General features: G+C 58.9%; 3 protein-coding genes across 11 annotated transcripts in view; 2 read left to right on the top strand and 1 right to left on the bottom strand.

The window, feature by feature from the left end:
- The first annotated feature begins 351 nt into the window (after nucleotides 1-351).
- PPM1J (protein phosphatase, Mg2+/Mn2+ dependent 1J) lies at nucleotides 352-7902 on the top strand. Of its 2 annotated transcripts, XR_005987671.1 has the most exons (11): nucleotides 352-705; nucleotides 2033-2147; nucleotides 2613-2900; nucleotides 3182-3294; nucleotides 3611-3695; nucleotides 4270-4388; nucleotides 4591-4654; nucleotides 4807-4914; nucleotides 5032-5183; nucleotides 5865-6000; nucleotides 7129-7902. XR_005987671.1 is itself a non-coding variant. In XM_041754110.1 (10 exons), exons 1-10 carry the CDS (start codon nucleotides 380-382, stop codon nucleotides 5474-5476), a joined length of 1518 nt encoding a protein of 505 aa, XP_041610044.1. In that variant the 5' UTR covers nucleotides 352-379; the 3' UTR covers nucleotides 5477-5646. The 2 variants fall into 2 exon arrangements, 1 of the variants encoding a protein (XP_041610044.1); XM_041754110.1 differs by lacking the exons at nucleotides 5865-6000; nucleotides 7129-7902 and adding an exon at nucleotides 5329-5646.
- Nucleotides 7903-8017: 115 nt separating this feature from the next.
- RHOC (ras homolog family member C) lies at nucleotides 8018-14133 on the top strand. Of its 2 annotated transcripts, none has more exons than XM_041754692.1 (5): nucleotides 8018-8147; nucleotides 11208-11371; nucleotides 11906-12026; nucleotides 12363-12493; nucleotides 13533-14133. In XM_041754692.1, the coding sequence occupies exons 2-5, from the start codon at nucleotides 11216-11218 to the stop codon at nucleotides 13704-13706; spliced, it is 582 nt and encodes a 193-aa protein (XP_041610626.1). In that variant the 5' UTR covers nucleotides 8018-8147; nucleotides 11208-11215; the 3' UTR covers nucleotides 13707-14133. The 2 variants fall into 2 exon arrangements, with proteins under 2 accessions (XP_041610626.1, XP_041610625.1); XM_041754691.1 differs by lacking the exon at nucleotides 8018-8147 and adding an exon at nucleotides 8154-8454.
- MOV10 (Mov10 RISC complex RNA helicase) overlaps nucleotides 14118-22460 on the bottom strand; it is a 23928-nt gene continuing 15585 nt past the window's right edge. For 6 of the 7 annotated variants that reach the window (XM_041754672.1, XM_041754671.1, XM_041754676.1 and 3 more), the window contains 16 exons: nucleotides 22126-22260; nucleotides 21333-21501; nucleotides 20469-20623; nucleotides 20037-20213; nucleotides 19776-19923; nucleotides 19201-19359; nucleotides 18850-18953; nucleotides 18590-18687; nucleotides 18274-18490; nucleotides 17190-17307; nucleotides 16813-17004; nucleotides 16500-16574; nucleotides 15556-15681; nucleotides 15376-15464; nucleotides 14969-15090; nucleotides 14118-14866 (listed from right to left, as the gene is read on the bottom strand). In XM_041754672.1, coding sequence (XP_041610606.1) covers nucleotides 14436-14866; nucleotides 14969-15090; nucleotides 15376-15464; nucleotides 15556-15681; nucleotides 16500-16574; nucleotides 16813-17004; nucleotides 17190-17307; nucleotides 18274-18490; nucleotides 18590-18687; nucleotides 18850-18953; nucleotides 19201-19359; nucleotides 19776-19923; nucleotides 20037-20213; nucleotides 20469-20623; nucleotides 21333-21501; nucleotides 22126-22260 — 2515 coding nt within the window. In that variant the 3' untranslated portion in view covers nucleotides 14118-14435. Of the gene's footprint in view, nucleotides 14896-14968; nucleotides 15091-15375; nucleotides 15465-15555; nucleotides 15682-16499; nucleotides 16575-16812; nucleotides 17005-17189; nucleotides 17308-18273; nucleotides 18491-18589; nucleotides 18688-18849; nucleotides 18954-19200; nucleotides 19360-19775; nucleotides 19924-20036; nucleotides 20214-20468; nucleotides 20624-21332; nucleotides 21502-22125; nucleotides 22261-22460 lie in introns of all 7 variants that reach the window. The other variant, XM_041754678.1, reaches the window with a different exon arrangement.

Below are 22460 nucleotides of genomic sequence, written 5' to 3'. Positions count from 1 at the left end.
GCAGGCTGGCGGCCACAAACCGAGAGCGAGCAGACGCCACCTGCCCCGTCACAAAGGGGAAGTTCCAGCTGATGTGTCGTCTCGTACACGGCCGAAATAGGTGTCCTGGCCTCCATCCCCTTCCCACGAGCGCACACCCCGCTTCCCCAAAGACACTGAGGCGGAGCGAAGTGGGAACCGGGACGGAGCAGGCGGGGAGCCGAGGGGCGGGGCCAGGGGCGGCCCGGAGCAGGAGGAAGTTTCGCCGGGCCCCGCCCCGCCGTCCCGGAGCCAATGGCCAGGGAGAGCCCGCGGGAGCGAGCCCCGCCCACCGCGCGCCCCAGGGGGCGGGGCCGTCCTCGGGGCGGGGCCACGGCCGAGGGCGGGGCAGGGAGGCAGCATGCTAAACCGGGTGCGCTCGGCGGTGGCGCACCTGGTGAGCTCCGGGGGCGCTCCGCCTCCGCGCCCCAAGTCCCCAGACCTGCCCAACGCGCCCTCCGCGCAGTCCGCCGCTCCTCCAGGAGCGCCCAGGAGCCCTCCGGCGAGGGCGGGGAGCGGGAGCGCGGCGCCGGCGAAGACAGTAGAGGCTCCAGCGAGCTTCTCCCGACCGACCTTTCTGCAGCTGAGCCCAGGGGGGCTGCGACGCGCCGACGACCACGCTGGCCGGGCTGTGCAAAGCCCCCCGGACACCGGCCGTCGCCTGCCCTGGAGCACGGGCTACGCCGAGTGAGCGCCCCCGGGAACACCGTAGGCAGGATGGGACCCCCAGCCCCCAGCCCCCAGCCCCCAGCCTCTTCCCCAGCTGGGCATCCCCGGCGCGGGGACGCGTGCCCCTGGCGGCGCGCGGCGCGGGGAGCTCCCTTCTCCCGGGACCTTTGCTATCCTCTGGGCTTCGGGCCGCACCCCCTCCCAGCCCCTTCTCGCTCGGCGCGGTTTTCCTTAGGACCTTCCAGCTCGTTGACCACCCTCACCGGCGCCGCCCCCGGACCTTGTTCCCTTCCAGAGACCGGAGGGCGGAGGGCCCCGTGGAGGATGAGTTGGCCAGTTCTCAGTCGGGGCCCGGCGGGGTTCAAGGGGGGGTGGGTGCGCTTTTAATAGAGGAGATGGAGGCTGGAAAGACTCGCTCCTGGGCTTCCCGACCCTAGCGCCCCAGTTTCTGTCCCTCTTACCGTTCCCCTCCCCCTCCACACCCAGAAATAGCCCGCGACACCAGGCGGCCTCCGGCTTCCCCAGGGGCGGGGGAGGGGGCCGCCCGGGGAAGCAGATGGGTCCCCTTTTGAATGTCCCTCGGCGGGCGGGCCTTGCCCTGGCCGGGCCTCGGCGCGGACCCCCGGCCGCAGCGGCGGGAGCAGCCGGCTGGCTCTCAGCCTGGCTACAGTTTTAATGTCTCTACTGGGAGAGCAGAGCACTGAGGGAGTCGGGGGCGCTGAGGTCGTTGAGTGGCGGCCAGTAGACCCGTGGCCCCACCACCAGCTCCTTGAGCTATTCGGGAAGAGTTGGTGGTTATGCGGCTCCTGCGCAGTCCAGGTGGGCTTCCACCCCTACCCTATTTCAATTCCTGTTTCCCTATATGGGCTGGAGCACTTCCTCACTGCCAAAGCAGCAGAAACTTTCACTGGATGATTTTAAGATAAAGGTGGGTGTGCCCATGAGGGTGGGGCACCATGGACCAGGCACTAGAAAAGTTGATTAGCAGGCTTCAGGGTGGGATGTAGGATCTTGGCAAGCAGGGCAGTGAGACCTTCCAAGGTCCCTGTCCAGCCAGCTCCTTCCCCAGCAGCCCCGGGGAGCACCCTTTGCCAGGGATGGGGGAGTGGAGGCAGGCACCTGCCACCGTGGGCCTTCCTGTGAGGTGGTGGGGCCAGACACCCAGACGTTACTCCTTGTGCCTTGGACTGCCTCCCTTTTCCACCTCTTCCTGGCCTGGATCCCAGGTGGCTGTGACCTTTCTCAGTTTGGCTGGCGGGCTAGAGAGGGTGTGTGTGTCTAAGGTGAGGGTTATTCCAGGACCTGGTCTGGTGTCCAACCTGATGTGGTCACTCTGGCCTGGCAGGGTCATCAACGCTGGCAAAAGCCGGCACAATGAGGACCAGGCCTGTTGTGAAGTGGTGTATGTGGAAGGTCGGAGGAGTGTTTCAGGGGCACCTAGGGAGCCGAGCAGAGGTCAGGTAAGCCCCTACCCCTTCCCCTAGCCTCCGGAGACTGGGGACACCGATTCCCCCTATTGTAGGCATTCAGTTTGAAAACTAAGGCAGCCAACCTAACCCCTAACTCGCTGGCTTTCTACTTCTGGCATGGAAATGGCATTGACCGCTTAGACTGTCAGTATAAATGTTCAGTTTGCCACTTAGAACTTAGGTAGTCCCGTATTTATGGATGACTTAATTAATTGCCAATGTTGATTTTTGTATCTTTTATCCTTGGAGCTTGGCGTTTTTGATGCTTTACTTTCTGACTTATAATAGGCCCTTGATAAATGAGTGAATAAATCTGATTCACCTTTCATATCAAACTCTGACCTCCTCTCTGATGTTTATATGGTTGCCCAGTCTTGCTTTTCTCCTTACATAAAACACACACTCACACACATACACACATACTCCCTCATTCATCTCCCACTTTTCCTTCACCAGGGACTCTGCTTCTACTACTGGGGCCTGTTTGATGGGCATGCAGGGGGCGGAGCTGCTGAAATGGCCTCCAAGCTCCTGCATCGCCACATCCAGGAGCAGCTAAAGGACCTGGTAGAGATACTCCAGGATGCCTCGCCACCTCCCCTCTGCCTCCCATCTACCCCAGGAGCCCCAGGTTCCTCTGATTCTTCTCACTTGGTTGGTCCCCAGTCCTGCTGGTCTTCACAGAAGGAAGTGACTCATGAGAGTCTGGTAGTGGGGGCCATTGAGAATGCCTTCCAGTTCATGGTGAGTGGGTGACTCTCCGGAGCAAGGGCCTCCTAGGCAGATACTCTGGTCAACTCTGTATGGGAATCAAGTGGCCTAAGGGGCCCTGAGAACCCACATCTTTGAGGGCCTGAGCAGAGATTGGTTCCCAGGGGAAGGAAGGGGGAGTCAGATTCATGTCTTCCTTCCTCTCCTCCAGTGTGGCTTGGCTGGGCAAGTTTACTTCTGCAGATGGGGGTGGAGGTTGTGTGCCTAAAACCTCTTCCCCACTCCCCCCCCCTTTGACCCTTCCTCACATGCAGGATGAGCAGATGGCCCAGGAGCGGCGTGGCCACCAAGCAGAGGGGGGCTGCTGTGCACTGGTAGTGGTCTACTTGCTAGGCAAGGTGTATGTGGCCAATGCAGGTGACAGCAGGTATGGGGAGGAGGTGTGTGAGAATGCCTACAGGGGGTCACACTCTCTGAGATGGGGGAGGAGAAGAGAATGAGGTGGTGGATGTCAAAAAATAAAAAAACTGGACAGAGGGAGGGTGTCAGGAGGGGTCACAGACACAAAGAAGGGCCTGAAATAGCCACGGCAGAGAGGCAAGATGAGGGTTTGAATGAGAAAGCCCAAGGTCTGAGTGAGGACCCCCAAGATAGAGTCTTAATGGGGAAGGCCTGGTCTTTCTGGAATTCTCCACAAAGAGTCTGAGGAGAGCCCGGCCCAAACGTTTTCTTCCTCTGGGCAGAGCCATCATTGTCCGGAATGGTGAAATCATTCCAATGTCCCAGGAGTTCACCCCGGAGACTGAGCGCCAGCGCCTTCAGCTGCTTGTAAGTAGGCACTAACCTCCCAAGGCCCATTCTTCATCGACTCTTGGTGGTTCCCTTTAGCCTATGTCCCCACCTCCACACACACACACAGCTCCTTACTGGCCGCTCACTGGAAAGGCTGCTCTGCTCTCCACATGATGGCCCAGCCGGGCCAGTGGAGTGCAGAGCAAGAAGGAGTGTGGGCCCCTCTCCGGTGCTCCCACCATGGCCCCAGCTAAGGAAGGAATTGGAGTTAGAGGTGGAGAAGGGAAGTAGCAAAGGCCTCTGAGGGGTAGCGTGGTTCAGTGCTGTGTAGGGCTGACTCCCGAGCTGCACTGTCTGGGGTTGAATCCTGGTCCGAGTCCTTTGCTGATTGTCTGGCCTTCAGATGTTTTGCTAATTCACATCCACAGCCCCTTCCCTAACGGGCGGCCATGAGGTTGGATGAGTTCCGGTACCTTATTAGCATGAGAACAGTGCAGGGCACTGCCCCTCATTTGCGGTCCTGCTGCAGTTCATGCGGTCTCTAGGCCAGGCCATGCCAGGAGCCTGATGCCCGCGGCCCTCTGCTCTGTCTGGCCACCCCCAACCACAGGGCTTCCTGAAACCGGAGCTGCTAGGCGGTGAGTTCACCCACCTGGAGTTTCCCCGCAGAATTCAGCCCAAGGAGCTGGGGCAGAGGATGCTGTACAGGGACCAGAACATGACTGGCTGGTAACACTTCCCTCTGAGCTGGGGCCCGTTCCCATGGCAACACAGCCAGGCCCTTACCAGCCACAGGAAGCTGGAGACTGGGCCAGACTGGGGGTTGGGGGGATGCGTTCCTTTTTAGGGGCATGTGTGAGGAGCATAGGTCCTCAGGGAGAGGGCCTTTGGATGCCTGGGTGATTCCTCCTCTACTCCCCCCTTCCCCCAGGGCCTACAAAAAGATCGAGCTGGAAGATCTCAGGTTTCCTCTGGTCTGTGGGGAGGGCAAAAAGGTAAACTCCATGGTAGAGGAGGGAGAGGGCAGGAGGACCCACCACAACTTGTCTAGGGAGGTGGATGTTCTATCCGAGGGTCGGGGTGGGAGGGTCCACAGCTTCAGAGCCTGGGAGAGGGCCGGGGCAGCACCCACACTCCTTCCCTTCAGGCTCGAGTGATGGCCACCATTGGGGTGACCCGGGGCTTGGGAGACCACAACCTCAAAGTCTGCAGCTCCACTCTACCCATCAAGCCCTTCCTCTCCTGCTTCCCTGAGGTGAGCCGTAGGGGGGCTTCCTCAACCATCCCTTCCCTCCTCTGGCGGCCCCAGGCTGGCTTTCTCCCAGGGTCCCTTTGTCCCCAGGCTCCTTCTCCACTCTCTGCTCCCCACCAGGTGCGAGTGTATGACCTGACACAGTACGAGCACTGCCCAGATGATGTGCTAGTCCTGGGCACCGATGGGCTGTGGGATGTCACCAGTGACTGTGAGGTAGCTGCCACTGTGGACAGGGTGCTGTCGGCCTATGAGCCCAATGACCCCAGCAGGTAAGGGTTGCATGGCCATGGGGGGATGACAGTGGGGAAGGTAGGGGCAAAGGGAAGCAACGCTTGGGGGGCCCACATGAGGGCCTGTGTATTGATCTTCCCATATACATGTTGGAACATGAATGTGCATGTGTGCTCCTGGCAGGTACACAGCTCTGGCCCAAGCTCTGGTCCTGGGGGCCCGGGGCACCCCCCGGGACCGTGGCTGGCGTCTCCCCAACAACAAGCTGGGTTCCGGGGATGACATCTCGGTCTTCGTCATCCCCCTGGGAGGGCCAGGCAGTTACTCCTGAGGCGCTCAGCCCCGACCCTCCCACCACCATCCTAGCCTCTCCATGCCTACTGTCTGCCAACCCAAACTCTGCAGTTGTCCCCCTGACCTTTAGTGGCAACTTAACTGAAGAAGGGATACCAGTTAGATCCAAAATTATAGCTAGTGGCAAATAAACCGGATGAATAAAAATGTGTGTCTTGATTTACTTTGATTAGAAACCAAAAGGCTCTTTCAGGGGGTGGAAGGTATACCAGAGCAGCCCTAAAAATGTAGTGCTCCCAGGTTCCTTCCTTCTCTCCACCCTCGTCCCACTCAGTGCACTCTCAACCGCTTCTGTGGCTTCATACACCTGCTGGCGTTCTCCAAGTTGGTATTTCCAGCCCAGATCCTGAGCTTTTGGCCCACAGGTCCTAGTTGTCTCCTGAACATCTCCTAGACATCCCATGGACACTTCAACTCAACATACTTCAGAGGCCATCACTTCCCTACAAACCTGAGCCTCCTGGTTCACCACATCAGTGAGCACCAGCTTGTCAGCCCAAGGTAAAAGCTTGCAGTTGCTCACCTTTGACTTCTGCCTCTTACTCAGCAAGTGAATCAGTCCCTATGTGCTGTTGACTCTATATTACAAAATATATTTGATACTTGTCCACCTGTCCCCACCCCTACTATTACTACAACATTAGTCTCCAAACTCTTGTCTCCAGGTCACAACCCCGTATCCCCGAATATGACCTTTTTTACAGTGTGGATCTGAGCTGGTTATTCCCTTGAGAGAACATTTCAGTGGCTCCCTACTGCACCTTGACCAAAATCAACACTCAACTCTTGAGTGTGGCATACAAGGATATTCATGATTGGGCCACTGCGTCCTCTTCCAGCCCCATTTTTCAGCCCCAACCCCACCCTCCCAGGGGGTTCCATAACTCTTTGGGCCTATTGTGCCTCCAACCCATTTAACATCTACACATCGCCTTATCTGGAAAACTTCACTTGTCCTTCGGGCCTGGGTATCCCACAGCCCATGCATGCCCCCTGTATAGCCACCGCCTCCTGTAATGTAACTGTCTACATCAGGAATGGGTATGGAGTAGCAGTTAAGGGTAGAAGCTCTAGAGCCCTGCTGTCCAGGTCCACTAGCTCTGCAACCCCTCCAAGCCTCAATTTGCTTCTCAGCAGAATGGAAGTAACAGTGCTACCTCATACAGTTGTTTTAAGGACTAAAGTAGTTTATGCATGCATGTAGAGTCAGTTGCATGTAATGAGGGTTCAGTAACTTGCTATCATCAAGTTGTTTTTTGAATTTGGACTGTAGGGTCTTTGAGGACAGAAATCCATCTGAACTGAGCTCATAGCTCCCAGTCCACACTCAGTGCGTGTTCTATCCGAGGATCGGGGTGGGCACCTGAAGAGGCTTGGGGACCCAACTTCTCTGGACCTTGGCTTACTCATTTATATCAAAAGTGTGGTCTGCACTTCAGAGCTTTTAAGTCTACATGACTTCTGGCATTCGTTCATTCAGAGAATATTTCTTGAAAAACGGTGAGATGTGCTACACAGTGTGCCAGGCAGTGGGGATGGACAGGTGGGTAGGGTGTAGAGGACAAGCAGGGAGAAAGCACCAGCTCCAGAGCCAGATGGCCCTGACTGAACTCCACTTGTCTCATACAGATCGCAAAAATTTGGGCAAGCCACTTCTCTGAGCCTCAGTATCCTTACAAGCAAAAGGAGATGGACATGCTTAACCCAAAGATCCATGATGAGGAATCAGCGGGCTGAGCTATGTAGCGAACAGGTCACAAACTAATAAAACACTGGTAGGCTCCTCATCCTCATCCTCCTCAGCCACCTGAACAGGAAAAGAGACAGACGCGGAGATACAGGCCCAGTGCGACGTGTCGGACCGGCCGAGTCCCCGGCGGCACAGAGGCAGCGCCCGGGGGGCGGAAGCTGAGGTCGGGAAAGGCTTCCAGGAGTGCCCTCCCGGGGGACACAGTCAGCGACCCCAGGCAATGCCGAGCGGGGGGAAGCAAGGGAATCGTCGAGGTGGGGAGGTGGCCTGGGCCTCAAAGGGTCCGAAGAGTCCTAGGGGCCGGGGCGGGGTGTCGGGCGGAACCGACCCCGCGGGACTCCCCGAGCGGGGGGCGCCCGTCCGCCGCCGCCGCCTGCCGCGAGGTCCCGGGCCCGGGGTGTGGGCGCGCGTGGCCGCTCGGCCACGGGGGGGCAGCAGCGCCCCCCGCGCCCCGCAACTTTCCCCAAGCCGGACCCCCGGGGCTGCAGGGCGGGGCGGAAGCCGAGGCCCCTCGGGGCCCGCCCACTCCGTGAGCGGCCGCGCGGCCCCCACGACTCCGGCCCCGCAGCCCGCGAACCGCGGCGGCCGCAGCCGGGCCGTGCGCAGCCGGAGCCGAGGGCCGCCCCCCCCGTTCCCGCCCCCGCCCGCGCCCCCGCGCCCCCGCCCGCGCCCCCGCGCCCCCGCCCGCGCCCCCGCGCCCCCGCCCGCGCCCCCGCCCCCGACCCCGCCCCCGCCCCCGCCCGCGCCCCCGCGCCCCCGCCCCCGCCCCGCCCCCGCCCGCGCCCCCGCCCGCCTCGCCCCTCCCCGCCCCGCCGGCGCCAGAGGAGGGCGGGCCCCCTCCCCGGGTCAGTCTCAGCCTCTGGCCCTGGCCGCGCAGCTGGAGGCGGCGGAGCGGAAGGTACCGGGCCGGGTGAGGGCGGCCCCGGGAGGGCACTGCCGCCTCCGTCCGCTCGGCTCAGCGCGGGGCGGGCGCGCGGCGGGGCGGGGGCCTCGGCCTGGCCCCTCGCTGGGCGGCGGCGAGGGCCCCCCCGCAGCCCCGGCCACTGCCCCGCGGGCCTCTGGCCTCCCCTTCCCGGCTTCCCGGAACCCGCCCCGCCGGGCGAGAAGCCAGGAGGCAACTCCGGTCTCGGTCGGCGACGGAGCCCCCGGCCCGACGCTCCGGCCCCCGGGCTGCGGTGTGGGTCGCGGCGCGGATCCGGAGAGAGGTGGGAGCTCCGGGAGTGGGCCGAGGCGTGACCCGCGGGGGCGCCCCCTGGACGGCGAGGTCGGGGAGGCCCGGCAGGCTGCAGCTCCTTTAGGAAAAGGACCTCCTCTCTTCCAGACCCCCCTCCCCTGCACTCCCCAGCCTGGCGGAGGGTTATCCCGTAGCCCTGCGGGGCTTTGGCCCGGAGGACCCGGGGCTGAGTCCCGTCCTCACTTCTGGCTTGAAAGTCGAGGTGGTACCTGATTTCCTCCCCAGCCCTCAGGGCTGGTGTGCAGGCTGCAGCCCACCCTCAGGCATCTGGACATTTGGAGCGTGATTGAGGAGAGAGGGGTTCGTCTTGTCCTAGGGAAGGCCCGGGAGCTGGTGGGCTGCATTCCAGCCTCTGTGTTGGGTTCTGTTGCCCCTCTGAGGGTCAGTAGGGCAGTTCCTGTGGGGCTGCCTTTCATAGGGAGCGGTTTTCCTTTGCCAGGTTGGCCTTGGGCCTACTGGCCTGGCCTGGCTTGGCCTAGCCGGCTGCTTTTCTTGCCCAATGAGAGCGTGAAGGGAAAGTCTTTGGATTGAGCTGGGGGCTCCAGATCACTTAATGCATGCCCTTGCCCCTGATTTCTGGCCTCTGTGCCTCCCACCATCTCGTACCACCTAAATGCCCTGCTGCAGGGAGGCAGTGAGTGGCCTGCTCACATCTAAGCAACCGGTTCTCACTGTGGAGGTGACTGCCCTTCACCAGCACTGCCCATCCCAGGTGCCCCCAGCCTGTTTTTGCCCAGCTGGGCCAATGGAACTAGTGGGACCGGGTACGGGGGAGTTAATCACTTGGGCAGAATTTCCAGGGAGAACTCCCTTTTTGAAGGTGGTTTCCATCTTTGGAGGGGACCTGCTGGCACAGTGAGTGCCTTGCCTATCTTTTGGGGTACTAGGGGGAAGAGCCCCTTTATGGTGGGGACAGTGTGGCGGTATCCTCTGAATTCCTATAAATTCTCTTTGACTCATCCACTTCCTCTCATCCCACTTGTGTGTGTGTGTGTGTGTGTGTGTGGGAGGGAGGCCACCCAGGATCTTACTGTTGGAGAGAACTAGCTTTGGGCTCAGACTCCTTGCTTTCCTCAAAGGCAGACAAGCCAGGGCTATGGGGTGGTGGTGGTCTGTGAGGAGTCCAGGAGCTCAGCCCAGTTTGACAGGATATGAGTCCGAGAGAAAAAGCCCGGTTTGGGGCAGAGATCAGGTTACCATCCCTTTCTCCCTTAACTGCTGGCTGCCTGGTTGGTTTGGGGACTGGCCCTTTTCTGCTCAGTTTTGGGAGCTCCTCCCAGCTCCGCCTCTGGCCCCCTCCTTCTTCCCTACGGCCTCGCCGCCTCCCGGCTCCAAGTCCGCCCTCTCTTTCTCAGAGGCCGCAGACCTGGGGGAGCCTCAGCTGGCTGGAGAGCAGCTTCTGTCCCCAGGGAGGGAGGAAGTGAGGCTCAGATCCGGGGCTAGGAGGCTGGGAAGGCATGATGCTCGCTCAGCTGTGCTGGGGCTGGGACCCTACGGAAACCTCGGCAAACTGACTCCTTGCCCTGAGTCACAGGGAGGGGTGGGCAGGGCCTTGGGGTGAGCTAGACAGAGGGGAGGAAGGGGCTGTTTCAGGAGTGGGTGGAGGTGATTCCCTAGTAGATTATTGTGTCACTCGGCCATGGTGGATGTGTTGCTCCCACAGTATGGTCATTGTCCCCTGCCTGGGGCTGAGTGACCCAGTGTTGCCGCCAGGGCCCAGGAGGATGGGGAGAGGAGGGCAGGCTGCCCAAATGTGGGCTGTGGGCACCGCGGGGACTGAGCCTCCTTTGTGCGACTGGGGCTAGCTTTGGGGACTGGGATGGGGTGGGGTGGGGTGGGCCGGGGAGGCTGGCTGGCTGCTGCCACTGCCCTCCCTGGGTTTCCCCTCCCTCAGCTCTCTTTCCCATCTCTGAGGTGATACGTAGAAAAGGTGACAGACCCTAGAGTCATGGAGCCTGGCTTCCAGTGTGCCCCCCACCCCCAACTCTGACACACGAGTCCTTTTTTTTTTTTTTTGACACGAGTCCTAACCTCACCTAGGTTTGTCAGAATGGAAGCGCACCCTCTACCTTCCCAGGCTTCTGGGGACTGAGGGGGATGGTTTTTACCGAAATGCTCAGCAGACTTGCTCTTACCCACCTGTCCCCTGGTAGTTGGCTGTGCCAGCCTGTGGTCTGGAGAGGGACTCCTCACTGCAACGGGGCGGGCATGACCTGCTCTGAGCCAGGGCCGACTCAGAGCAGGGCCGACTCAGAGCAGGGCCGACTCCTGTCCATGATAGGGCTCTTGTGATTGCTAAACTTTGAAAGTATCAAAATCCTGGTAACAGAGTGTGACTTGAAGCCCTGGTATATAGCAGGTGAAAGCCAGCTCTTCCAGAAGGGGCCCCAACCCCGGAGCCCCCCTCTAGGTGTCCAGGATCTCACAGTTGGCGGATTGGACCAGAAATCTGTTTTCTGTCCCATGGGTGGGTGGTCCTTCCACCTCCCAACCCTGTATTCTAATCTGTCCAGGGACACCTGGCCCTGCCCCCGAGATTAGAAACTTCAAGCTCAGTTGTTTGATTGATTGGTCCTTGGCAAGAACGCACACCTGAGTAAGGCCCTCAACCTCCCTTTGTGGAGGCTTCAGTTTCCAGGAGGTCTTGGGGGCCCCAGAGAAATGTCTTGGGATTTACTGGCTTCTCCCCCTGCCCCCACCCGGCCCCCGCTTCCCTCCTGCCAGCCCCAGCCATGGCTGCGATCAGAAAGAAGCTAGTGATTGTGGGAGATGGAGCCTGTGGGAAGACCTGCCTCCTCATCGTGTTCAGCAAGGATCAGTTCCCAGAGGTCTATGTCCCTACTGTCTTTGAGAACTACATCGCGGACATAGAGGTGGACGGCAAGCAGGTGACCATGGAGCCCCTCCTGGTGCCCCCGGGGAACCCACCTCGCCCTAGTCCTACAGCCCTTGGCTGCCCCTCCTCACCATCCATGCACTTCCCTGCTGCAGTCTCCCTGCTGGATTCAGTGTAAGTCAGGAAGCGAAACTGTAGTTTCAGGACATCTAGAGATGCCTCCTGGTTCTCTGCCCCGCGCCCCCGCATCCCATCCATAATCTGGGCCCCCTCCGACTCCAGACTACAAAATGGGGGTAATGACAAGGCTTCCTTCGGAGGTTCTTGTGACTTACGGTCCATACCTGGTGCTCAGGCGGTGGCTCATGACCTCCATGAAGATCAAGCACCTGTGGCTCAGCATCTCTAGAAACTCACCCAGTTTATGTTGTGTGACAGTGATGAGCGTTGTCCCGGGCACATAGCCAGGGCTTTTGTAAATGGATATTGAGTGAACCTAAATGACCAGTGGTTTCAGAGGACCTCTGGGTGGTAAGGGAGGGCCCTGGGACCCTCAGGCCAGCTACTCACTGGCCCTTGGCATCAGGTGGAACTGGCTCTATGGGACACGGCTGGGCAGGAAGACTATGATCGCCTACGGCCTCTCTCCTACCCGGACACTGATGTCATCCTCATGTGCTTCTCCATCGACAGCCCCGACAGCCTGGGTGAGGTGGGGGTGAGGGCATTGGGAGAAGGGCACTGAGAAGCTCTTGGGACCAGCCCGCTGGGGGCAGATCTCCTTGGCTCAGTTTAGCCACCTTCAGAGATGGGGTGGGGAGAGGTGCCATTAGGCTCCTGCCCCTGCACTATGGGGTGGGGACTCTGGCCCTGGGGAGGATCAGAGGGTCTTTGTGGTAGGGAGAGGGGCTCTTGAGCCATGAAAGGGACTGTCATGTTGAAGAGCCTCTAAGACAGCTGCGGGGAGAAAAGGGGGCTTGGAGGGGGCAGGGCTTTCTGGCCTAAGTGGAGGCACCAACACCTGTTGGGACACGTCTGTGCAGAAAACATTCCTGAGAAATGGACCCCAGAGGTGAAGCACTTCTGCCCCAACGTGCCCATCATCCTAGTGGGGAACAAGAAGGACCTGAGGCAAGATGAGCACACCAGGAGAGAGCTGGCCAAGATGAAGCAGGTGGGTGGGGCTCCAAGGGGGGGGCGAGGTGGAGGACTGACCCTTCAGGGTCTGCTGTCCTGCTGACCTCCCTGGGGGAGGTCTGCCTCCTGCTCCCTTCTGCGGGGTAACTAGAAGGGCTCTTAGTCTCTGGTCCCACACCTGGTGAAATTATCAGCAAATGAAGTGATTTATCCAAGGTCACCTGGCATTTTAGTCTCTTCATCTGTTGTCCATTCTGTTTGGGTTGGACGATTAAGAGGAGTGAGTATCCCTGTCCTCAGAGACAGGCTCTTACTCTAGATGTTTTGCTTGGGGTAGCCAAAGTCGTGCCATCAGAGTATACCTGGGGAGGTGCAGGTGGGCAGGCATCGGACATGGCTGGAAGGCCCGGAGAGCAAGGGAGTTGGCTTACCTGGTAGTGGCTCTCTTTTTTTTTTTTTTTTAATTTTTTATTTATTTATTTATGATAGTCACAGAGAGAGAGAGAGAGGCAGAGACACAGGCAGAGGGAGAAGCAGGTTCCATGCACCGGGAGCCTGATGTGGGATTCAATCCCGGGTCTCCAGGATCGCGCCCTGGGCCAAAGGCAGGCGCCAAACCGCTGCGCCACCCAGGGATCCCCGGTAGTGGCTCTCTAGCCAGAGGACTATGTCTATTAAGGAGAGTTGCCAGGGGGATGAGGACTATGGACTACCCTGCAAGTATAATTATGGCACAGTCTTAAACCGGGTCACACATGTGTGTTAGGATTATTTTGGCAGGCACAGCATGGACTGGAAAGAAATGAGAAGGGAGATGGGTTAGGAGGTGCCATATACTCATTCTGGCAGGAGGGCATACCATGGGCTATGGGGCTGGTGGAGGCAATTTTTAATGTAAGCGTTTGAGTCTTTTGGGTCCTGGCCCAGAAACCACCCAGGGTGGCTGGGGCTTGAGTGCTTTGTGAGGTGAGAGCTGGAAGAGGTATTTGTTCTGATTACTACACTTATGGGTAAAGTGGGGGAGAGTTACAAGTAGCCAGCAGCTTCCTTTCACCTCTGGCCTTCTATCTTCTCAGGAGCCCGTGCGATCTGAAGAGGGCCGGGACATGGCCAACCGGATCAGTGCCTTTGGCTACCTGGAGTGCTCAGCCAAGACCAAGGAGGGGGTGAGGGAGGTATTCGAGATGGCCACTCGGGCGGGTCTCCAGGTTCGCAAGAATAAGCGCCGGAGGGGTTGTCCCATTCTCTGAGACCACAGAGGCCTCCCCTGTTCACCGCCCCCTTCATGGGGGTGCAGAAGCTCCCCCCTTCCTGGCCCCACACTTGTTGAAGGAAGGCTTCCTTGTCATTCCCTCCAGCCCAGGACTGCATCTGAGTTTCCCCTGCCCCACCAGACCCCAGGGTGGTGGTAGGCTGGCCCTCCCTGCCCTTCCAGAGCAAAGTCCCTTGTCCTGTTGCCTTGGTCCGGGGGTGAGGCTCTTGATCCCTCAGCCTTCCCCAGAGGATCATCACACACCAGCACTTTATATACTTCGGGCTCACAGGAGTGTCTGGGGTAGGGGACTTGGCGAGTGTATGTCACCCAGAGCCCCGGGTCCCTGGCATTTATGCTTTGGTTGGGGACCTTGCCTCTGGCTGTACTTGGTGGAAGGTATGAATAAAGGCCACAGGTTCCAACGTGTGTGTGGCAGCTTCCCGTTTTTCTCTCCAGGTCCCTGTCTTGGCCATGAGCTAAGAGTCCCATCTCTCCCAAGTTGCTGGCCAGGCTGGCCCCCTGTTTGCAAATGCAAGGTTCCTGGGCAGGCAGGGTGGAGTGTCAGAGCAAGGGATGAGGTCATGCCTGGCTCTGGGAGTTGGAGGCGGGTGAGGGGAGTGGTCTGGAGCAGGGGCTAAACTTAGAAGCCTGCGGGTGGTTTCCTTGCCACCTCCCACTGGGTTTCCTCCCCTGGACCTTGGGGGGTGGGGGAGTTCCTCTCTGGCTAGGAGGGGTATGGCCAGAGGCAGAGTGGGACAGTGCCACCCTCCCGGCTGGGGTCCATCTGGGAGCTCAGAAAGGCCACAAGGCCAGAGGGGGCCAGGCAGAGGAGACAAGGAGGCTTTTGCATAGAACAAGATTTTGTTTTCAGTTTTTCTTCCTCCCTCTTCCCCCAATTGTTAGCAGCTTGGTGTGTCATTCTCCCCAGCAGGGGGGAGGGGGTGGAATGGCTTGGGTTGTAAACTCCCTCCCCCAGCCTTCCGGTCCTTTGGAGGGGCAGTGCCGCTGGGCTTGGGTTCAGGCGGGGCTCTGGGGCAGGGGTGTGCGGGTGGTTAAGGCTTGGCTGGTGTGAGAAAGCGGTCTGCTGTGTCTTTAGAGCTCGTTCCTCCACTCGGGCTCTACTTGCAGGGACAGGCCATCTTCTTCCTCCCGCTCCTGGGGGGGGTAGTCATGACTTTGGGGCCCTAGAAAGAGAAGAGGTGAGCCTGTCTTCCATGCCTCCTCCCCTTGTGCTGTCCCCCGCTTGGCTGGCCATACCTGAGGTAGAGGGCCGGAGCTTGCTCAGACCCTGCAGGAGGTTCTGTCCTTGCTGGAGGTCCAGTTTGGCCGGGAAGGGGCAGCCGGTGTAGCCCCCGTTTTCTTTACAGAACTCCAGGAATCTGTGGGTACAGGAACATTCACACGGAGCTGTGCAGGCTGGCTGAGGAGCACATCAGATGCTGGAGGCTAGAGGCCAGGCCTTGGTCCTACTACCTTTACCTGTGCCTTTGGGCCACTTGCTTACCCTCTGTCAGGTCACTTAAAAGGGGCCTTGTGGGGACCAGGAACAGACCTGAACAGACCTGTGCATTAGCTGGGCCACCAGGATGTGCCTAATAGCGTTCCATCTGCCCCAGGCTGGGAGCTGCGGCTCCTGAGAGGGGTTAGGGGCCGGGAATGCTCACACTTTCCAGTCAGGGTCGTGGCCCAGGAGGAGTGGGTTGCCCACCACGATGAGCAAGGCCTTGGCGCGGGTCACTGCCACGTTGAACCTCTGGAAGGAGGGAGGGGCAGGGTCATGGGAGGGAAGGACCTGAGGAACAAAAGTGCTCCTCAAGCCAGCCGCCAGCCGCCAGCTCTCGAACCTTGGGGTTCTTGAGGAAACCCAGGTTAAAGTCCAGGTCCAGCTGCACAAAGCTCTGACTGCTCCGCACGGTGGAGATGAGAATGACGCTGCGTTCCTGGCCTTGGAACTCTTCCACGGAGCCCACCTGCAGGGGGACACAGGGCCTGCCACCAGGAGGCTCACAGGGGAAGCAGGGAGGGGGGTGAGGGAGTGGGGGAGGAGTGGGTGGGGTGTCTCTCGGAGAGAAGTCCTAGGGCACAGGGAGGGAGCAGGAAAGAGCAGGACGCTCTGGAAGCCAGACCTGATGGGTGAATCCAGGGAAATGGGTGCGGGTTGGAAAGGGTTCTAAGCTAAGAAAACATAGTGGCCAGGACTCGCTAACTCGGAGCAGTGGTTTCCAAACTTCCTGAGAGACAATCACTAAGTACTTGTTAAAGATAAACAACCCAGACCTCCTAACCAGGAGGCCTCTCAATCTTGAGGTGCTGGTTTCCAGCCCTGGCTGCGCGCTAGGTCAAGTGAGGAGCCATAAAGAAACCGCGATGCCCTGGCTCTGCCCTCAGATAGCTGTGCTAACCAGCCGGGTGGGGCTCTGGCATGGGCTGCGCTAAAAGCTTTCCAGGGGATTCTTATCTGCCACCAGTGTTGAGAGCCACCACCTGGGAGTCCAAGAACAGACTGACTCAGAGGGTGGAAATGGGAGCGGGGACACTTATCACATGACAGGTCAGGCCAGGCAGGCTGGGAGTTTGGACTTTATCCTGAGGGCAGAGGCCTCCAACCAGCCTGGCGGGGAGAAGCAAGGATCTGGGGAGTTCTGCTTGGTCCCGACCCAGGCGCACAAGCCTGGGATCTGCTGGAATGAGGCCTGGGGAGAGCCCCCCACTGTGGCTCAGGCAGTGAGGTGGGGTGAGCTTCTTGAAGTGCGACAGGTATGGGGCCTGAAAACAGAGAAAGCATCACCTTCAAGTCTTTGATGTCATCCAGTCCTCGAAGCTCCTTGTCAAGTTTGGTGATGCAATGACGGATTTTTTCCACCTGGAAGATGGGGACAGGTGCCTTTCTCTCATGCCATTACCCCAGTGCAAGAGGGAGCCAGGCAAGAGGCCAGTGAGCTGGGGGGCAAAGAGGGAAGGCAGCTGACCTCTGAGATCCTTTGAGATAAGGGGCCAGCAGAGGCCTGAGCTCTGGAACCTCCACTAAGGGTCTGGCTATGAAAGAGGTACCATCTGGGGCAGGCAGGGATCCAACCCTCCACAGGAACGCATGGCCTGACCTGCTTCCGATAGGGAGAGATGACGCCCACACTTCGGGGGTTCAGGCGGGCTTTGCCCTTCTTGGAGGAGGGGGCCAGGAGCAGCTTCAGGTAGGAGGTCACAGTGGCAGCCTCTTCGGGGTTGAAGAATGATGGGCTATTGCCCTCACGCTCATCCTTGCCCATGACGCCGTGAAAGATGATGGGAAAGCCCTGGATATGGTGGTCAGGGGAACCTTCAAGCCAGACTGCCCATCTCCCTTCCCCTCCTACCCCCAAACTCATCCAGGGAATGTGGGATCCCAGGCCAAGGTGACTGAACCTGCGACTTCCACTCAGCTGCCTCCTGCCTTGCACCTTCTGTAGGAGTGAAGCTGGGGTGCCCCACTCAGCCTCACCTGTCGCGGCAGACCCTCCCAGTGGCAGAAGCGCTCTCGGTCCACGATGTCGGCACAGGCCTGCAGCTCCCCTTCGTAATAGAGTTGGTTAGGGATATCCAGTATGGTGGGGTGGGACCTGTGAGGTAGGAGGAGGAAGATGGAGCCCCGGGGCCAGATTACTTTCACCCCACCCTTGGTGCCCGCCCCCCCCACCGCTGCTCGAGGTGCACACACACCATCCTCCTTACTGCCCCCCTGCACAGCAGACTCACTGATCCACAGTGCGATGCTAGGCACTGGTAACTGCACAAAGCAGAACCAAATGTGGTTCCCGAGAGCATCTGGTCCACGGATTTCATGGGCCAGTCAAATGTAAAATAAACCAAGAAAGGGGGAACCTGTCCTCAGGTTTCCATTTTGCCAAGGAAGGACAGTAGAAAAACAATTATCGGGCAGCCCCGGTGGCGCAGCGGTTTGGCGCTGCCTGCAGCCTGGGGTGTGATCCTGGAGACCCCGGATCGAGTCCCACATTGGGCTCCCTGCAGGGATCCTACTTCTCTCTCTGCCTGTGTCTCTGCCTCTCTCTCTGAGTCTATGAATAAATAAATAAAATCTTAAAAAAAAAAAAACCAAACAATTACTGCCATTATTTGGTGAAATAACGTGTTCAATCTAAAGCCAAAATTCAAAACACAACAGCAAACGCCAACCGAACTCTTGGTAGTCTTTTCATCTGAGCATTTTAGGTACAGAAATTCCTTGATTAAGGCCAGTTACAGCTCTTTAATTTGAGTAACAATTAGGTGATTCAAATGAAGAAAAAACCCAGATTTTCCTGCCGCTCCTTGGACTGCCTGGAAACCAGACAATCCCCCAACACCCTTAGGGATAAGCACACTGCTCCAGAGTGAAGCCACTTGCAAGGTCAGAGCCCACAAGCAGCAGCGATGGAGTTGGAATGGAGATCACTGGCTCCGGGCATCACACGACTCTGAGCAACAGGCCTGCAGGATGGAGCGCTGGACGGGGGGCTGCACGGGGCGGGGGGCTGCACAGAGCGGGTGAAAGCACGGATGGCAGGTGCAGTGCAGGGTGGGGGTACCTGTAATTGCGTAGCAGCTTGGTTATGAACTGGGGGTTATAGCCATTGGAGCCCTTCTTGTACAGGGCATTGTAGGTCAGCAGCCGCTCCAGCAGTGAGTACCCCAGGCCATGCTTCTGGGTCAGTGGGGAGCGCAGCACGGGCCCCAGCTGCCTAGGGTCTCCTGCCAGCACCAGCTGCCCTCCTGGATTGTCTGTCTCCTTGACTTCCATCAGCCCTGAGAGGCAGGGTGCCATGGGGAGAAAGTTAATAAGCAGCGGGGCCTCCCCAACCCCATGCAGGGCGGCACGCATGCAGCCCACCCCTCACCCCTCACCTGCTATGGCTACTAGACTCTCGGGCTCCATGGAGTGGCCAGCCTCATCAATGAAGATGTGTGTGAAGTGATCGATGGGGAATTGAGCGGAGACCAATCTGGGAAGGGGCAGGTGGAGGAGGGGTCGTACTGGGGCACCCACCGACAAGCCTGAATGCCCATGAAGCTGGCCCCTCACCCCACTGCCAGGCATCATTCTTGCCCCATCTCCCCGGCCCACTACCTCCTTCCTCACACACATGGTTGACATACACACCCACCTGCTGGCCGTGATGAGGGTGGTAATTAAGACACGATATTCCTGCAGCTTCTTCTTGGCGGGAAACACATAATCCCCTTTCTTTGCATCCCAGTTACAGCAGGGCTGTGGGGTGTGAAGGGAGAGGAGGAATAAGCCAGGCCCACCCAACTTCACCTTCACTCTGGCTCGGGGTCTCCTGGACAATCTCCTTCACCCCTCTTTGCTTCCCTGGCCACAGATGGGTCCCAACCCACCCAGGGTCCCACAGCGAGTATCAGAATCCACATAACCTCGAGTTTCCTGGCTTCGGCATTGACCCGGAGCCTCCCAGCACCTGCCACCCCTCAGCCCTCCACATTCCTCCAGGTACCTTTATGTCTTCGGGCACCATGCGAATGTCCCTGCTAGGGGCCAGGAGGCGGTAGATGGAGCTGGGCAGGTGGACCCGGAGCCGCTGACAGAGAAGGTCAGCTCCTGAGTTGGATGGAGCGCAGGCCAAGATGTGGGCTTTGGGCAAGTGCTTTACCACCTGAGGGGTGATAAGTAGTGTGGGAAGTGGCTTCTCTGGTTCTAGAGGGAGGGGTATGGGACAGACTTGGTTGTGACCCCTGTTGCACAGGGTGGCATTTATCTCCCAGACCTGAGGGAAGCAGTGACACAAACGGCAAGTTCTGAAGGTCCCTTGCCAGCCCCCTAGTCCAGGGACACACTTTCCTGTGGGAGTACTGTTGTAGTAAACACTTGGGTCTGTGATGGCCGAATGATCAGTCACTCTGAGTTGTGCACCACCCAGCCTACAAAACAATGCTCAACGGCGACCCTGGCTTCAACACCAACCCACGGGTGATCAGGGAGCTGGGGGCACCCAGAATCTGAGAACTACTTGGTCCCTGGGGCTGGGAGTGGGGTGTTGGCAAAGGCCCCAGATCTACGCTCAGGCCCTACCTGCTTAATGGCTTCCACTAGGGTGACAGTCTTGCCAGTGCCTGGAGGCCCAAAGATGATGTAGGGGGCTGGGCGGGTAGTGCCCATAACGATGTACTTCATGGCCTGCAGCTGCTCGGGGTTCGACTCCAGACTGCGGTCGTACAGCCTGGCAGAGGGGCCGTAAACATGAGGTGGCCCTGTGCACCAGAGGCCTTCCCAACTCCCATCCCCTGTGCCCCACACTCCAAGCAGCCCTAAGGCACCCCTGCCCGGTCTCACTTGAGCTTCACATCCGAGGGCAGCAGCGGGACCCCACGGGAGGCCACGGGAAAGAGCATGGGCCACAGCGGCCAGCGGCCTGTGAGCTCCAGGGCGCGGTGCTGCACGCGCAGGGGCTGGCGGTTGAAGGTGAAGTTCACCTTGAAGGTCAGCCCATCCACAAAGCGGCTCAGGAGGCTTTGGGAAAGAAGGTGGGGGAAAGAGCTCCAGTTAGGGGGCCGTGGCTCTGCATCTACCCTGATACCATTCCCACTTCTCAAGATAGCCATGCAATCCATCCAGAAGCTGCTGCTGAGGCAGCTCAGGGTCCCCCTGAAGAATGAGCTCTGTCCTGGGGTCCCACTTCTCTCTCAGGGAGAAACACATCCACTCCTTTAGCCTGAGAAATATGTGCAGACCCTTGTAGCAGCTCATGGGTCCCCCAACACCTACCTCGTGGAAAAGCTCAGCTTGACACGATCCAATTCCACCTTGTGTACAAAGCCCTTGTAGGTGACAGGGTCCTCCTGATGTGTCTCAGAGGACAGAAGTGCGAACAGGTGGTCACCCCGTAGCACTGAGGGGCGGCTCTCGGTCACTCCGGGAACCTATGGGGTGTGGACGCAAGCAAGCTTCTATTCCAGGGATGGCTAACTGTGGGTCCCAACCCCTGGGCTCTCCAGACCTCCTCTGAGGGACAAGGACTGAGGCTGTCCTTCTACCCCAAAACCCAGGGAGCTTTGTTTCTTTCCTCTCTACCCTGCCAGGGCCAAAGTCAGGGGATGAGCAAGGAAACAAATTGGCCCAGACTGCAGAGATGCTGAGCCGGGCAGTCCTGGAAACCCTTCCTGCACACTTTCAGAACTTGAGAGCTGGCTTCCCAGCTCATCCACTGGCCCTGTTGGCCAACTCAGTTCCTGTGCTGCCCTTGAAATCTTGCTCAAAATTCAGTTCCTGCGGGAATCTTTCTCTGATCACCCTGGCCCAGCCCCACTGCCACCGCCGCCCCTGTATGCAGAAATCTACACTCATGTGTTACTCTGGGCTCCAGTGCACAACACGCAACATCTGAGAGCCAGCAAAGGGCGGATGAAGTATCTAGCCCAGCTCTGTACTTTCCAGATAAGGGAACAGAGGCCCAGAGAGAGCCCTCGCCCAGTGTCAGCCCTGTCTGGACTACAAACTGGGCCTTGCCTGCCCACTGCCCTGCTCCGACACCCATTTTGGGCACAGGAACAAGTTCATCCTTACTCATATTTTGCCCTGCCATCAGGAAGAGCATTTTCCTCTCCCCATACCACATCGGGATGCCCTGACCTCCAGTGTGAGAAGCCTGGGGTTCTGGTCTACGGGGTCCCAGGTCATGGGCACTGACTCCAGGTCATAGTGCCGGATGTCATGCTCCATCTGCAGCTCCTCCAGGTGCAGCAGCAGCCGGAGCTTCACTTCGTAGCTTCTCCACTGCAGGGCTGTCTCCAGCTGGGCCCTGGCAGGGGCGGGTGGGCAGATGGGACGGGGCAGGAACAGGACTAGTCAGGCACCCCCCATGCCCGGGAGCGTCCTCCCTCCCACCCACAGCTCTGGGGCTCTGAAAGCACCAAGAGATCAGGGAAGACTAGAAGGGCAGAGAAGTGGGTAGGGGTCAGAGGCCTCAGAGCATGGAGCCCTGGCTCTCCATTCCTTCCTCCCAACGCTGCTGCCCCCACCCACTTGGACCAGACCTGGCATCTGCACTACCGGTCCTTGGGCCTGGAACATTCTCCCCCCAAGATGCCCTTGAGACTTAACATCCTCGCCTTATCCCAATGTCAGCATCTCAAAGAGGCCAACACTAACAACTGCCCTCCGCAAGACTGCATGTCCTGTCCCCTTTCGCTGGAAGCCTGGCTTTACCTCATAGTACTCAGCACGCATGAAACTGTAAGATACATGTTCCCTTCTCCCCACTGCAATGGGCAAGGCCCTCATGTGAATGATTCACCTTGAACAGTGCCTGGCATGTGATATGTGCTCAGTAGAGGAAGGAACAGAGCACAGGAGGCTGGGGGCAGAGCTATGGGGCAGTCTGAAGAGACATAAAGCAGCGGGGGTGTGGGGGTGTGGCTCTTACTTGATCTCAGCAATCTCCTTTGGGGCAGTGAAGATACTTGTGTCCTGAAGAAGGATTGGGAGCAACTGCCGGAGGCGAGGGGGTGGGTAGTAAGTCCCCAGCGCCATACTCAGCTCCAGGTCATAGCCCTTAGCGCTGCAAGAACAGGGAAAAGAAAAGTAACCACAAACTCAGAGATCCCTGCAGCTTCGGAGAGGCAGAGACGGCCTGTCCCCGGAAGATGCAAGAAGCCCTTCTAGAAAACTATTGCTGGAGAGGGGAGGGAGCTTTTGCCCAAGGAGGCAGAGCTTACTACCCTCATGAGGCTACTTGCCCCAAGGCTCCATTCTCCTTTT

This window comes from Vulpes lagopus, chromosome 5 (assembly GCF_018345385.1).
Source record: "Vulpes lagopus strain Blue_001 chromosome 5, ASM1834538v1, whole genome shotgun sequence".
Taxonomy (NCBI): domain Eukaryota; kingdom Metazoa; phylum Chordata; class Mammalia; order Carnivora; family Canidae; genus Vulpes; species Vulpes lagopus.
This window is presented reverse-complemented; position numbering and strand designations above follow the sequence as displayed.

Bases quoted from the DNA above. Each gene is read 5' to 3' on its own strand.
- PPM1J (XM_041754110.1), top strand. From the start codon at position 380: ATGCTAAACCGGGTGCGCTCGGCGGTGGCGCACCTGGTGAGCTCCGGG. The intron at 4,389-4,590 runs GTAACACTTCCC...CCCTTCCCCCAG, and splicing joins GACCAGAACATGACTGGCTG to GGCCTACAAAAAGATCGAGC. The intron at 4,655-4,806 runs GTAAACTCCATG...CCTTCCCTTCAG, and splicing joins TCTGTGGGGAGGGCAAAAAG to GCTCGAGTGATGGCCACCAT.
- RHOC (XM_041754692.1), top strand. From the start codon at position 11,216: ATGGCTGCGATCAGAAAGAAGCTAGTGATTGTGGGAGATGGAGCCTGT. The intron at 11,372-11,905 runs GTGACCATGGAG...CCTTGGCATCAG, and splicing joins TAGAGGTGGACGGCAAGCAG to GTGGAACTGGCTCTATGGGA. The intron at 12,494-13,532 runs GTGGGTGGGGCT...CTATCTTCTCAG, and splicing joins AGCTGGCCAAGATGAAGCAG to GAGCCCGTGCGATCTGAAGA.